General features: G+C 41.5%; 1 protein-coding gene across 1 annotated transcript in view; it reads right to left on the bottom strand.

The window, feature by feature from the left end:
- The window catches only part of egln1a (egl-9 family hypoxia-inducible factor 1a), a 29,909-nt gene extending 14,508 nt beyond the window's left edge, over positions 1-15,401 (bottom strand). The window contains exon 1 of the mRNA XM_061837091.1: positions 14,399-15,401. Within this exon, the coding sequence (XP_061693075.1) occupies positions 14,399-15,103 (705 nt within the window). The 5' untranslated portion in view covers positions 15,104-15,401. The remainder of the gene's footprint in view (positions 1-14,398) is intronic.
- Positions 15,402-16,274: the final 873 nt, after the last annotated feature.

Below are 16,274 nucleotides of genomic sequence, written 5' to 3'. Positions count from 1 at the left end.
ACCGCAGAACAACAGGTAACGATCTTGTGAAGATGTTGGATGAAGCTGGTAAGAAAGTGTCATTATCAACAGTGAAACGAGTCCTGCACCCACATGAGCTCAAAGGCCACTCACAGAGAATGAAGCCATTAATCCAAACAAACAAAAAAAAAAACAGATTACAGTTTACAAAAAGACAAAGACGAAGATCTTAAATTTTGGAGACATGTCCTGTGGTATGATGAAACGAAGGTGAAGCTGTTTGGTCGTAATGACCAATCTTACATATGGAGGAAATAAAACTGAGAACACTACACCAACTGTGAAGCATGGAGGTGGCAGCATCTTGGTGTTTTGCTGTAGCAGGAACAGTAGCTCTTAGATGGCTTTATGAAGAAAGAACGTTACATCGCGATAAGGCAAAATCTCAAAACATCAGCCAGGAAGCTAAAACTTAGACAGAAATAAGTCTTCCAAATGGACAATGACCTCAAAGTGGGCCTGTCATGAAATGGATGATTTTTGGTATATTATTAATGAAAAACCCACAGCCAATATGGTCCTATGTGTTTTTTCACCACAAAACATGATTTTGAAGAATACAGCTTTTTGTAACTCCCGCCATGAAAATCCTCGAGGGATTTGTTTTTGAGAAGAAGCAGGAAGTGACGTAAAGGACAGCAGCACCCCCTCGTATATTCGTTTGTTTCCATTAGTTTTATCTCCGGGAAGGTAGCTTATTGTTCCTTCGTGTTAGCCAAAATGCCGGCTCATTGCATTCCTGGACATTGGTTGAACACTGGGGAGAATGGAATTACCCTTCATAAGTTTGAAAGAGACCCTGTTCGTTGTGAAAAATGGATTGCACGGGTGCAGAAGACGAGAGCTTCGTGGGTTCCAAATAACAGGTAGGTGTGTATACAGCTACTAAAAAAAATTGTTTGGGGCGGACCATGTAATCGGTCTCTCTCATAACGTACCAAAAGATCCGCGTATGAAATGTGTCGATGTGCGCGTCGCCCAGCCAACAATATCTCACTCAGCCTCGTCTCGATAGTGTTCATTGCGTACTGCGGCGACTTTGAACATACCCCGAAAAGCAGCATAGCTCGGTTCCACCTCCTCCTTATATACCACGGCACCGAAAATCAGCCAACCGGCTGAGGCGCCGTGTTCGGCGGTCACAGCTTCTGACAAGGCTGCGCGTCGGGCTTTACAACGGGGGCGGCTCTGAAGAACCCAGTCCAGAATGCGTTACTCAGTCGCGTGCACGTATAAAGCGCCCGGGCTCGACTGTGTTGCTCAGTACTTTCGGCGTCTGTGAGCACCCCCCTAAAGCAGCACCGCTCGGCTCTGTCATAAGCCACACCGGCCCGGCTGCGATGAGCCGCGATGGCTCATCTCCGCCGCGGAAGTGGATCTGACGGGATGCGGTTTGGCCGTGATCGGATATCATCTGAATATGGCTCGAAACAATATGTAATATTGCCCCGGTAACTTCACTCGGTTGTGTGGCGTTGACATTTTCGGAAAGAGCTTCGGTGTCAGAAGGGGCGTCGTAAAAATCCGAATATCTGTTGTTCAGCTTCCATAGTAGCAGGCACTGTGCGTTTTCAACGGCGGAAGTGACGATGACGTCAAGGACAGAGGACGCGACTAATATGGCGACCACTTGGATGTCGAGGGACACTCAATTGCGCAACTTTGTACATGGATGATGCGCTCTCCGCTCACTTTTTTTTTCGTATAGACATTGAAGTGCATAATGTTATATGTATTTTTCATTACAATATCTATTTTAGAATGTTTATAGGGATGACAGTCCCACTTTAAGCATGCCACTAAAATGGCTCAAAAGTGGCTTGAAGATCAAGTCCATGTCTTGGAGTGGCCATCACAAAGCCCTGATCTAAATCCCATTTAAAATTTGTGGTCAGATCTGAAAAGGCATGTGCGAGCAAGGCACCCGACAAACCTAACTCTGTTATACTAGTTCTGACGGGAGGAATGCGCCAGAATTCCAGCAGAATAACGGTCAGGAGCTTGTGGAAGGTTACCCAAAACATTTGACTCACATCATGCAATTCAATAAAAATGCTACTTGATACTAAGGAAATATATAAACTTTTGACCTACAAGAAAATTAAAAATTTGTCCGCAGCCTCAAAAAAAAAAAAAAAAAAAAAAAAAAAAAGCCTTATATATATATATATATATATATCCGCCTTATAATGAAGGCAACAAATGCTGTAAGTATCTATATTAGCCTAGCATCCAGATGACAATGAACATTCATGATTAAATGTTTCCTCCAACACATCATGGACAAAATGACTCCACTTAACTACGATATTGAACAATGGTGTTCTTACTTCAATTTCCATTATTAATGTTAGGGTTCGATGCATTGATGAAAACAGATTTTAGTCATATTATAACTAGGGATGCAAAAAAAAAAACATGCTCCTGTAATTATTGGAAATAAAATGCAGCCCCCCCCCCCTATCTGACCAACTGATAAAACGCTGCCTGCAATTATAAAATTAAAAGAGAAGCCCAAGTACAAAAAACAAGCCAGTTTCAATTGATAAAACAAAACAATGCACATCCTCTTTCTTCCATCAGACATGTGAATAAGCTACAATTGCACACAAGTGCGAAAAATCAGACTGAAAATAAAACACCCTGCTTAAATAATAAAACAGCATCCTTTTTTTTTTTTAACAGGGTAAAGTGTATAGTTAGAAGATTGGTTTAATTTAAATTTTTGTGCATTATCCTCTTCAGTTTTCTACAAATGTTACAAAGTAAGATAGTGCAAGGTAAAATGCAGCAATACAATGCAGCCATCCTCAGACCTGTGCAACAAAACATATATAATATAATATAAAACATAAATATATACATATATAAAAAATATCCCGATGTAAACAGACACGTTGTTGCTAAATAAGTGCCTAGGACAGAATTGTATTCTTACCCATTTAACATAACTTCCGTTTACACATATCACTGGACAGCTTCTCAACAATCGGGTGTTCTGCATAAATTCTGCATTTATCACAAAGATTAGATTACTGACCACTCCCGCTCTAAGGGGCGGACTGGGGTTGGACAGTCAATGGGGCCGGAGCTCAGAGACAATTTCCCCATCCATTGGCCCCATGGAAATTGAGCGGGTCGTTAGCAGAATTATAGTTGCCCATGGTGCACGGCAGACTGACACATTGGTCACCTTTGATTTTTTTTCCTCCATGCTTCATCATGGGGGGGCCAGCAACCTTTCTGAGCTTTCAGATTGGCACCCCTGCTTATGCAAGTAGTCTGTTTCATTGATGAATTTTTCAAATTGTGGACATAGCTTGATGGTCAACTACAAGTTGTAATGGTACAAATTTTCCATGTTATCAGTACGGAAGAGTAATTGTGCCGAATGGCCGCCACTAAAATGAGGGCGCTGAGTATTTATGTAGTTGTGGAGGGTGACTCATGGTGCTCCCAGGCTGCCTGGCCCGATTTAGCCCTGCCTCAAAATCCAGACAACTGAGATGATGGACATGGTGTAATGGTATAGCTCAAGAATTCACTGCAAAATTGTTTGTCTTTCTCCATTTTCACCACTTACACAAGAGCTCCACAATTATTCATCAGGACAGGTGCTGCTTGTCCATTGATCAATTCTGCATGGTCACTTACTGCGAAAAACTTGACAATTCATCTTGATTAGAGTTCTGGTGTTTTTTCGTTCCAGTCAGGTCAGCTGAGAAGCTGAAGTCAAGCTAACCGATAAAACAATTGTTAGTGTCTTACAGCGCCATGCTGCCTCTCTACCACCATGCTGGCAGGGTCAACATAAAAGTAAAAGATTCATATACTGTATTTCTCCCCTGCACACCAATGTCATCTTAAGTTTGTATTTTGATGTTGGCCCTTTATGAAGCCTTAGCCATACATTCAGACCCTGGTGGCTGGCTGGCTGAATAGGTTCTAGTCACGGGAACAAATTAAGCCATTTTCTAATGCATCAGTGCCTACATTTCAAATATATAAAAAAATAAATAAATAAAACACCAACAATCAGGATTATTTAAATTTGGCAGCCAAAATCTGCAATTCAAATTCAACTCAATGTGCAGTCCTAACTTACAGTATATAGTAAAAAATATTCACTCACCTGCCTTGAGTCACATATGATTTAACTGATATCCCACTCTAGATTTATATTGTTCAGAATGATCTAGGTGTACTTTTTGCAGCTTGAACAGCTTCAACTCCTGTGGCTTTTGACAAGGTTAGGAGTGCATTTTTTGCCCATTCTTCTAGAAGCATACTTATGAGGTCGCACATTGATGTTGGATGAGAAGGTCTGGTTCACTATCCACTCAAAATCAAGCCAAAGGTGTTCTAGCAAGTTGAGAGGAGGACTCTGCATGGGCCAGTGAAGTTCATCCAGAACCAATTTCCTCACCCATGTCTTTCTGGGGGCGGCACGGTGGGTCAGCTGGTAAAGCGTTGGCCTCACAGTTCTGAGGTCCCAGGTTCAATCCCAGACCCACCTGTGTGGAGTTTGCATGTTCTCCCAGTGCATGCCTGGGTTTCCTCTGGGCACTCCAGTTTACTCCCACATCTCAAAAACATGCAACATTAATTGGACACTCTAAATTGCCCCTAGGTGTGATTGTGAGTGTGGCTGTTGTCTGTCTCCATGTGCTCTGTGATGGGCTGGCAACCAGTTCAGGGTATACCCCGCCTGCCCACTGACAGCTGGGATAGGCTCCAGCACTCACCGCGACCCTCGTGAGGATAAGTGGCTAAGAAATTGGATGGATGGATGTCTTTCTGGACCTTGCTTTGTGCACTGGTACACAAACATGTTGGAAAAGGGGTAATGCCCAAACTGTTTGAAAAAAAATCTCCAACACCAAAAATATCAAAATCTCTTGGTATGCTGAAGCATTCTGAGAATTTCAATGGAGCTCAGATGCAAATAAATTGGACATCTCCAGTTCTGTGTGAACAGTTTTGAGATTGTCCATCCTGTTCCAACATGACTGCGCATCTGAGAACAAATCAAGATTTAAAAAGCAACAGAGGAGAGAGTTTGATGTGGATGAACTTAAATGGCCGGCACAATCGGTACCTCAACCCTGTAGAAGACTTGGGGATCAATTAGAGAGAAGACTGAGGGGTTTCTCGTTCAACATCAGTGTGTAACCTCACAAACACACTTGTGGAAAATATTTCATAAATTCCCATTAATCACACTCCTAAACCCTGTGGAAATCTTTTTGTAACTGGAGAAGGTGGACCAATTTCATTAAACCCACTGGATTAAGAATGGGATTCCATTTAAATTAATATGTGAATCAAGGCAGGTGAGTGAATACTTTTGGCAGTGTAGTATCGCTATGAAATGTAATATATTTCTAAAAACGTGAAAATTACAACACTTTTTTAAAAAACTTTAGCCATTGTAAGTTTTAAAATATTGTCCATGTAATATTTTAGGTAACCTTTTAACATGGCTGGCATCGCTAATACAAGAGGAAAACAAAAACTACAATGTGTTGTCTGCATTACCTTTGACTTGCATGTGTGTGCTGAAAAAGTTGAGAAGAGAACATTGTGGTGGTGTAACAGAGCATAATGTTGGTTGTTAAACAGACTTGTAGTGTGGCTCAAAAAATATAAACCCGGAGTTGATATCATACAGAAATACACATCTGCAGTCCAGCTTTCAGCATTCTCCTTTTATGAAATGACTAGAGAGCGGCATGGTGTATCAGCTGAAAGGCGTTTGGCCTCACAGTTCTGAAGTCCCGGGTTCGATCCCGGACCCGCCTGTGTGGAGTATACATGTTTTTCCCGTGCCTGTGTGGGTTTTCTCCGGGCACTCCAGTTTCCTCCCACATCCCAAAAACATGCAACATTAATTGGACACTCTAAATTGCGCCTTGGTGTGATTGTGAGTGCGGCTGTTTGTCTCTATGTGCTCTGCGAGGGGCTGGCAACCAGTTCAACGTGTACCTTGCCTCCTGTCCGTTGACAGCTGGGATAGGCTCCAGCACTCACCGCGACCCTCGTGAGGATAAGTGGCTAAGAAAATGGATGGATGGTTCACACTGGACTTTAGAAAGGTTTGGAATTTTTACTTTTGACAGGAACAATAATCAGACTATAGTTTCTAAAAAGCAACGCACCTCAGATTATGATGTAATCCGCCAGGTGGTTCTATGTTCCCAAAACACCAGGAGAAAGTGTGTTTATTTGTATACGGTATTGTTGTTACCAAACTTCTTAGTGACTGCTGAGATGAATGACTAGCTCTGTCCATGTGTGGGGTTAGTCAAATAAGCACATTCTGTCATTGAATCAGTCACTGATACTTTTCTATTGGCAATGATAAAAGATTAAGAACATTGCTTGAATAATAGAATACAATGTTCCCTCGTTTAACGCAAAGGTTATGTTCCTAAAATTACTCGCATAAAGAGATTTCTCTTTATGTGAAAGTGTAAAGTTTTTTTTTCATTTACAGGATATGTTTTTTTATTTCCAGAATATTTTTTTATTTGCCGATTTTTTTTTCATTCCTTACGTTTTAAGGCTGTTAAACCCCTCACCACACACTTTATAAACTTTTCTTCGACAGGCATTAACATTTTCTCACATTTATATTGTTAAAACACAACGTTCAAACCTTTGTAGAGTAAAAAAAAAAAAAAAAAAAAATACACTACTGTATTCTAGAATGAAACCAAAGATGAAAACATATTTGAGGGCAAAACGTTTGAGAATAATATACATCCCTCCATCCATTTTCCTCAACATTATACAGGATAGCGTTTTATTAGAAAAAGAAAAATATAGTTTTTAGAATTAAATTTAATGACCAATCTATGTGGTTGGCGACAAGAAGTTATCAATAGCAACTCAGGGTATTTTTCAGTTCATGTGGCCGGTTGGCACAGCTCTGCTGTAGGTGTGAGTGAAAAACATCGCTATGGGTTGCTGTTGGCGCTCTTTTAAACATCTGGGCGAGAATATTCTTATCAGACTTGCTAACTTAGACTGTGTTTGAGAAGTGAAGCCGTGACGCCGCGGGCCCTTCTTAAGGCTTCCAATTGCGGCAGCCCCAAAAAACCTGCTGCCGTACGAGGAGTGCAGTTCGCTAAATGTCAAATCAATCTCCTCCATGCCAAGTCTCCTTTACAGTACAGAATGCGTTCAGTTTGCCTAATTTACACAATTGCTCTTTTGTGCTGATGAGGAAGAAATGGACACAAGTGTTAAGAAAGAGGAGGGGGAATTCACAAACACATGATCGCTTGACAAACGTGCTTTCCCGAGCACCGGTGGCACGTTTTTCTGCAAATTTGTTCTTCAGGTGGATGTGAGTCAGTTGGTAGAGAGGGTTGTCTGAATCTCGGCTACAACTGTTTGCGTGTCGAAGTGTCCTTGGGCAAAACACTGAACCCTAATTTGCTCCCAGTGGGCCTGGCAATGCCTTGCATGGTAGCAGTCACTCATTGGTGTATGAATGTGTGTGTGAGTGGCTGAATGTGAGGCTTTGTAAATCACTTTAGGCACTCTGATTGTGTAGATACAGTGTTGTATGACTGCAGTCCATTTGCCGTTTATAATACACAGGACGTGATCCATTGTTGTCACCATGGTAATAACTGTACCTGGTCGCATTTGAGTTGACAAGATAAACCCCAGCGATCGGATAAGATGGGATGTGGTGGTATCAAAATACACAACTTTATTGCAGTAGTCTGTCAGTGCAATCATGAAAGACCAAATTCATCTTGTAGTCTGATCCACACAGTACGCGTTGTCTATCTCAAACGTGTTTTCTGTCCCATCCCCCCCCCCCCCCAAAAAAAAAATAACTATTGGTTGTCAGATATTTACAGTACTATATTTCAAATGTTACAAGGTTCAACATAAAGTTGCTTTGGGATTTAAATATACCTTACACGAAGGAAACGCGGAGTAAATGTCTTCTGGAGCGAATTATTGGCAAATTATAACAAAGCCGGGCAGCATAAAATGCTAATTATCAGCCGATACCAATCAAGCAAATTTTAATGTCTAGTAGAAACGACTACAAATTTAGTATTGTACCAGCAGGAACTCAATTGTTGTTATAACATCACCACCCTGAAATTGGGGCATCCATACAGCCCTATTCACAAGTCATATACAGTAGGATTGTGAACGATGGGTTTAAATTTGAATTCAATACCTTAGCACTGTTAAGTGTAAAGTGTTCAAACAATAAGCCGGAAAAAGGGTGGTATACACAGTGGTGCCATGGTCATGCAAGGACTGTGGAACCGGAAAGAACAGCAGCCTCCTAGTGTCTATAGCAAAATATTCAACACACAGAGGATCTAGCAACACATGACTTCCTCAAGCCTTCTTATTCTGTAGTGCTTTTAGATTTAGGTCAATGGTCAGCTTCCTCAGATGATCAGTCAGTTCCACAATATGATATTGTGAGAGTACTGATGATAAGGGTTTATGTTGACCACTGTAAATCTAATTTCAAGATGGGAAAATTTGAATGTACATTTTTCACATTTTATTTTAACTGATTCCCTTACACCACAGGTGTCAAACTCAAGGCCCGGGGGCTAGATCTGGGTTGCCACATTATTTTATGTGACCCGCAAACTCAATTCTAGTGTGTCAACTTCGATGAGTCTTGTGAAAATATGCAGTAAAATTTAAAATGGCCAGATCATGAATGATAACGTTGAGATAATACAAGCAATTTTGTGTTACGAAACAAAAATTGAAAAGCTCATTACCCTCAATTTCTGAATCTAACCCTAGCTCATAAATTTTAGGTTGAATATGATGAGACTATTAAATATTTTTTATGGTTTCACAGTCATAACGGCCCTTTGAAGGGAAAATGTACCTACAATGTGGCCCACGACAAAGTTGAGTTTGACACACCTATATATGAAACGACAAATCTGAATTGTCCAGTATGCGGGTCACAATAGTTGGATTTTTGGTTAAAAAGTATACTCTGTCAATTTCCACCACTGAATCAATTTGCATTGTGTCATTCTAAGTCAGGCATCGGGAACTTTTTGGCTGAGAGAGCCATAAATCCCAAATATTTTAAAATGGAATTCCAGAAGAGCCACACAATATTTTTTAAAACTACCAGTGTATTTGCACATTTTATATAAGACCAATACATTAATAGTGCAATAAGTTTCTGAATTCTTTAAAATAACATTATGTTGTTGCTAACCAATGATAAAAGTACTTCTTACCATTAATGCGACTTCTGGTGTTGCATGGTTTTGCTGATGGCTTTGTAGTCTGTTTCATGACTTTCGATTAGATTTTTTGCAACTGTTGGGACTTCCGTGCTTTATTTGTGAACGTAGGTTGGTCAATTAAGGAAGCGAAAAGCATTTTACAGCAATACAAAAATGTCCAGCTGACAGCAACTGCCAACAATGTTATCAAGTGAAGAGGGGAAATAGAAACAATTACATCAAATAACCCATGTTTTTCCTTCATGGCTCCCAATGCCAAATCTGCTTGCATTATGTCAGCTCCCATTAAGCCAATCACACAGACAGCCTTCACATTTGTGCAAGTCATGCTCATTTTGTTTGGCCACAGGCCAAGGCAGGCAGGTGTTTGCCAAGGAGACCAGGGCAGTAGGCAAGAAAGTCACATTCTCACCAATGCTTGACTCATGGCTACACACACACTTGTTGTGTACTTAAATGTATGTTTACTGAGAGGGCTCTTACACTTCCTGAGAAGTGTCGAGGTATAAAGAAACTGGATAAGGAAAGAACCCTAAAATAGCAGCATACAGCTCTGCATACATACATACATAATTTTGTTATTTGGGTTACTGCAGTCCATCTAATATTTTGCAGGACAACATATTGTATTAAAGCACTACTAAATCCAATTTAAAGAAAACACTAAGAGCTCAGTGGGGCACAAATGTGACTGTGTGTCAAGATGGCAAGCACTTCCCAACAGTGAACCCTATCCCAGCTAACGTCGGGCAAGAGGCGGGGCACACTGAATTGGTCGCCAGGCCAGTGCACAAAGGCGAGTTTTAGTGAAAGAGCAAGAGTGGAATGACAGACATGAAAAACAAAAGTTTTCAATGCAGCATTAGTACAAAGTTGTCGGTGTGAGCATGTCGATTTCATGGAAGAAGCCTCCCACAGCGTCTCGTCACACTTCAACTTAATTGAATGTACATGTTATGTACAAATTGATACCTGTGTAAGGAAGTCAGATATCTAGACATTTTTAATGTCACTTAGAACTCTCATACTATACCAGAAGTCAAAGAAAACACTGGTCCAGTATGACGTGCACCAGCAAGAGGGCTCAGTTATATATTAAAGACAAAAATGATCAAATTTAGGCCAGGTCAATGGATTCACGTGTGATGCTGAGATGGCAGCAGTGTACGCAATCAAAAAGTAGTATTTGTCAGAACTCACTAACATTTTCTGAAATTTTTTAAATTTGTTTGAAGTTGTTGATCACATTTGGTTAGTAGAACAAGTTTAGCTTTGTTTGAAATGTTTAGGTTTTACCAGCCCTTAGTCTAAATAAATACAAATGTGAAAAAATGTGTGGTTGAGAAGTCTATACAGTGTATAGCTTTTCCCTCTAAAACATGAATGTTCAAACGATTAAAAAACAAGTCAACTTAACATGCTGAAGTCCTTTAAATTGCCTAAAAACAGCACATCAAAAAGGGTGACTCACTCTTGTGGTGACACTTTGAAAACACTCACATTGCACAAAGGCTAAGATAGACTCAATTAACAAATGTTCATTTGAGCCACCAAATTATTAATCATTTGTACTAGGCTTTACACGATCAGGGTTTTTAGGGCCGATCACTGAGTTTAAAAATACAATAACTGATCAGCGATCCAGTCACAAGATGGAGCAATTACTCAACTTAGATCAGTAGATGAAGCCAAATGATCGTAAAAAACGGGTTGCGGTGGTATCGGAATACAACATTTTATTGCAGTAGTCCGACATAGTGCAAATTTGTCTTGTTCAATCCGTGCATTACATGTCATCTTGTCTCAGCCGTCTCGTGTATACAAAAATTTACCAGCTTTTGGATTTAGATATACTGCGCATGAAAACGAAGCGGAGTAAATGTCTTGGAGCAGATCAATGATGTCATTGATTGGTTGGGTGAATTATGAAATCAAACCGATCAGCAGACCACCCCCTACACCTTCCCCAAAAAAAGGCCAATTATTGGCTGATCCGATCGGGCCGATCAAATAATGTAGTCTACTTTATACAATCAATAAAGGAATGTGTAAAGCTATTCCATAAGTCATGATCATTTGCAATTGTTATGAATATATTATTACCTCTCTTTGCTCTTTTCTGTACTTGTGCCTGTATTTTTTTTTTTCTATTATGGACAGGTCGACTCTAAATCTGCGATGGGTTTCCAAGACTAATAAAGTATTATGAATTGGACTCATTTTGGAGGCATTTAGTTTGTTGCCATTAAGTGCATTACACAGACATTTTCAGACCATGCCTCTCTGTTTAAAAATGCTCTCTAAAGCAGTTGTTCTCAACTGTTGACACAGCCATTTTCCTATTGTTGCAAAGTCGCAATCCACTTCTTGTAGAAATAAAGGAAAATACTTTTTGGGTTTAAAAATAGCCTCTGAAAAAAAAAAAAAAAGATGTACATGTAGATGTGTATGATATTTTCAGATGCAAGTTCACATGCTTTTGGTAAACAGGCAAAGTGCTTACCCTGAGGTCCATCAACCAAAGCCTAAACTTGTGGCTAGAGATTCTTGTGTGGGAACATGATAAGCTATGGTACTGTACTGAAGGAATAAGAAGATGAATACATGTTTTAGTTTTTTTTTTAAATAAATATCTGTCCATAACCCACTAAAAATGGATCTGCGCACCAAATTTTGGTCCCCACTCACCAGTTGAGAATCCCTATTAAAGTCCCTTTAGAGCAAAGCATAACTGATATAGCAATTTTATGAATAGACTTATTAAATTTCCAGTGTTGTACTGTGATTCACTTGATCTCGTGAAGTTGCTATGGTCTTTACAATAGGAGAGCATTTAAAGAATGTGACGAGAAAGCCACAAAATTCATTTAGACTGTTTTCGACCATGTGACTACGCCGGTGGCACCAGACTGTGTTGGATGGGTTAACTTTACTGACGCGTTGTGATGATGGCTAAAAAGACTGAAAAGTTATCGGTGCTGATTACATGTCGTTTCAAAAACCCTTACGACAAGAAGTGTGCTTTGATCGACAATATCGACCCATATGGTTTGGAGAAACACAAATGGAGCACACAACTGTGGGCGTCGGTAACTTATCCAGACATCGTCCCCCATCTCTTCTTCTCGACAAGCGCTTATACCATGGACCAACTAAAGAATTACAAAAGTCTGGAGGCCTACAACGAAGTCATCAATGGCTGGGTTTGTCATGCGGAGGTATCCATTGTAAGCAACCTGTGTCCCCACACTGGTACGGTTAGTGTACCGGGTGAGTATAGTCAGCGTTGCGTTGAATTATACCAACGAAAGAGGTGTGCATTATTATTTTTTGAGAGAGCGAGAGCGAGAGAGGTTCGACCTGGACGAGTCCCAAGTGGAGCCTGCATCTTTTTTCCCACTTCCACGGCAGCTACATTTTTTAACTCAACTCACGAAACAGCGAGCGGTGCGGTAACTCGTTTTTGCAAACTCATTATAATAAAACAGAAAATACAGATGTTGGAGACATGCTTTGCATTCACACACATAAGTATTGTGCTTGGCTGCTAGATCAGCTCTGCTAACACAAGACGGGCACAGTTGTCGCCGTTTGGTTGATAACTCCTCCGTTTTCTCACACTGGTTCTTGATCACAGCTGGCAGTTGAAAGTAAGACGTTATACAACGCCCGTTTTAGAAACCGATAAAGGAGTGTGCCCCCATTCAGAAATGATCCCTGCTTAGTTACGTGCATTTACATGAATTCACCAAACCGAGATAGCGCCCGTGTCCTAAATCGGAAGGTGTGTCACATCAGTCGAAAACAGTCTATAGTTTGCATCAAGACAGGAAGTGTGCAAATCCTGTCCATCATCACTAATACAGCTCCAGTTCAGCCACTGAAAACTTTGACCTAAACCCACTTATTGACTTGCAGATGCAAACAACAATATGCTGAAAGCAAAACAGGGCAAATTACCTACCGTTTGTCAAAATGAAAGTAAAGAGCCTCTAAAATAATGTTTCCTTGTGTTTAAAGTACAGTGATGTCAATGATGTAGTGATGTAGTCAATTTGACATAATTTTGAAGAACCAATCTTTACTCATCTCATATTTGAAATTGTAAGAAACTATTTCTTAGAATTAAGAGTGATGAGCAATGAAGAGGCCTTTTTTTTGAGAATATGCTTGATCAGTCAAACAAGCAATTAAGAAAATGTTATAAAAATACACCAACTGGAAAGCAAATTTGCATGTGGCAGAAATAATTTAAAAGAGAAAGGTTTTTTGTGTAAGGATACGGCTTATTTGGTGGGTAGTGAACTGACTTGACATGTAGTGTATATTGACCATTTAAAGCTTTGTGAATTCTATTTTAGAATGCATATCCATCCGTATTTCAGATGTATTTTTCTTTTCCAAACATGAAGCCTAATCATTTTCGTGCCTGGGGGACAGTAGTTAATCATTCATGTGTTTTCTATACTATGCTGTTAAGGGTCACGCCGAGCCTATTCAATCTTACTGCAGCTGAAGGGGAGCCTGGACCCTGGACCGGGTGCTAGTCAGCCACAGGGCACATAAAGTGACAGACAACCATTGTCACTCACATGCTGTCACTGAGTGGCAACTAAACCCACAATGCCTGTCACCCAAGTCAGGCAAATGCACCACCACAATATCAGTGCTTTAGTAGTTTCTCAGATATTCCTACTCCAAATGCTGTCAATTTTAAAGGTGTGCATACTGTATTGAGAAAAGGATAAAAGAACCACACCAAAACATTTCCTTGTCTTCCACCGTTGCATTGGTTACAAAGCCTGAACTTCTTAAAATTAGTCAGTAGTACCTAGTTATCCTACGATTTGCTAATATTCTACGTTTACTTAGTGCACATTGTACAGAGCGATATTGCACAGTTTGTAGTGGTGAATTTTTGAGTCATACATTTAAAGGCAGGTTGAATTTGAAAACGTGACTAAATTGAGAGAGGTAATGGAAGCTGCCGGCTGTGCCAGTACAGCACGCCCGTGCCTCTCCTTACTTTGTCAGTGCTTATTGGTTTGAAACATGCAAGGCATAAATAGAAAGGTGAATGGTTGAAGGTGCCCACCTGTTTCTCTACTTACTTTTGTCCTTCCATTGATTGCGTAGTTGCCCAGTTTGCCGTTACAATGTCTGACCACGTCGTCCATGCGACTGGTGAGAAAGCGGATCTTCTCACAGCCGACCTCCTTCCCGTCGACCCACGTGATTTTGTCCCCACGGATGCTTTTAGTGGAGTCACTTTTTTGACTGACCACCTGGCCGTCCGTGAAGCGGCCGGTTTTGTGCAGGGCCTTGACGTCTTCCAGGATGCTCAGTCCGGTCTCCTCGCCCATGAAGTTCTCCACCACGCAGATGCCGTGCTTGTTCATCCACGGGATGACGTACTCCGTGGCTAGTTTCTGCGGGGACGAAGAACTCGTTTGTCCATTAGGTGTGGCGGTATTGTTGGAGTCTTCCTCAGCCGGCTGCTCTCCCAGCCCCTGCGGTTCCGCGTTTGTAGTTTGTGACGAAAAAGCACTGATGTCCGCCTGCTCGGGGCTATTCTTCTTCGGGCATTTATCCGGCGCCTTCTCATTCCCGGGCGGTTGCTCGGGCTTCTGTTTGCGAGGCTGCGTCTTGTCCACTTCCTTACAAATGAGCTTGTGTTCTTTCCAGTGCTGTTTTTGGTGCTCCTTGCTGCAGTAGAAGGAGCTTCGACACCTACCGCACTTCAAAAGGTTCTCCATTTTGCCACAAAGTTCACAGTACTGGCGCTCTCGCTCCAAGTCGCTCTGTTGTTTCTCCATGTTTGCGCGGCGCCTTTAATTCCTATCCTTCACACGCGCCCTGCTAACCGACAACTTTGGAAGCGCTCCACCGCTTCTTGCCACGCTATGACGAGCCAAACCCTCGAGTCAAACTTGAAAGCCGTCCCTTCCATAACACCCGCTACTTCTGCACATGTTCAGTCTGAGAAATAAGGCGACACTGTGTTGCCCGGGGCGAGCGAAATGGCCTGCGTCGAGGTCTTCATGAGGCATTCTGCTAGCTAGCTGTCGGACGGCGGGACGTGCATGGCGACGTCGGCTCTTAGGTGCTCCCAGCCTGCTCCCTCGCCCCCGCCTGCTCTGACGTCAGCTGGAAGCTCCGCCCCAACCGGAGTGCTGTGTTCGGGGCCGTCGGACAGCCAAAGACGGCGGTAAAACATCGACACATGACAACCCGTGGAAAGAAAATCACGTCAATATCTCCCTCACAGTTTCACCAAAACCCCGCATCAGCATATAGTGCAAGACGAAATTTTGGTGGCAAAACATTTAATGCGGCACCTTGCTTGTATCGTCGACTAAATGGAATTTCAAATATACTGTTCAACGAGCAAGGTTTGAATCTCGGGGATAGGAGCCCGAGGGCATCCCCTTGAAGGTAACACCAGGCAACGTCACATCAGCGTGTTATCCTCATTCCTGACTGGCATTTGTGAAATTCCTTTCATAACGCGACACAATATTTCCCTTCTGTCATAATAAACGCACTTGTGTGCTTTCAGAGTGAAATTTGCCACAACTATAGCCAAACTACAACTCCCTTGGATAAACAGTCCACTGAATGCGCTATGTGTTGCGTTATGTCACGCATGCAGGTACGTTCAACGTTGCATTCGAACACCCTTATTTATGAGTAAACAGGTTTATGAATGCCAGATTGTGCGCCGAGCCCGACCAAAATGAGGTTTGCTGAATTGCACGTAGACAGTCTTCAGGAGTCACTGGAGGAGGGGGTTAGCCGAGAGTGAATAATCTGATCAATAAATTGAATAAAACATACAGTACTGTACTCCATCCAAAGTACAGCTACAGCACTAAAATACACCTGTGACGTTCCTCAAATTTCTATGATTTAAGATTGCAGACAAAGTTTATCTCATAACTCCAGAGCCCATTTTGTATCAAATGACACTAGACTTTAGGCTACAGC

Source organism: Syngnathoides biaculeatus, chromosome 12 (genome assembly GCF_019802595.1).
Source record: "Syngnathoides biaculeatus isolate LvHL_M chromosome 12, ASM1980259v1, whole genome shotgun sequence".
Lineage (NCBI taxonomy): Eukaryota > Metazoa > Chordata > Actinopteri > Syngnathiformes > Syngnathidae > Syngnathoides > Syngnathoides biaculeatus.
This window is presented reverse-complemented; position numbering and strand designations above follow the sequence as displayed.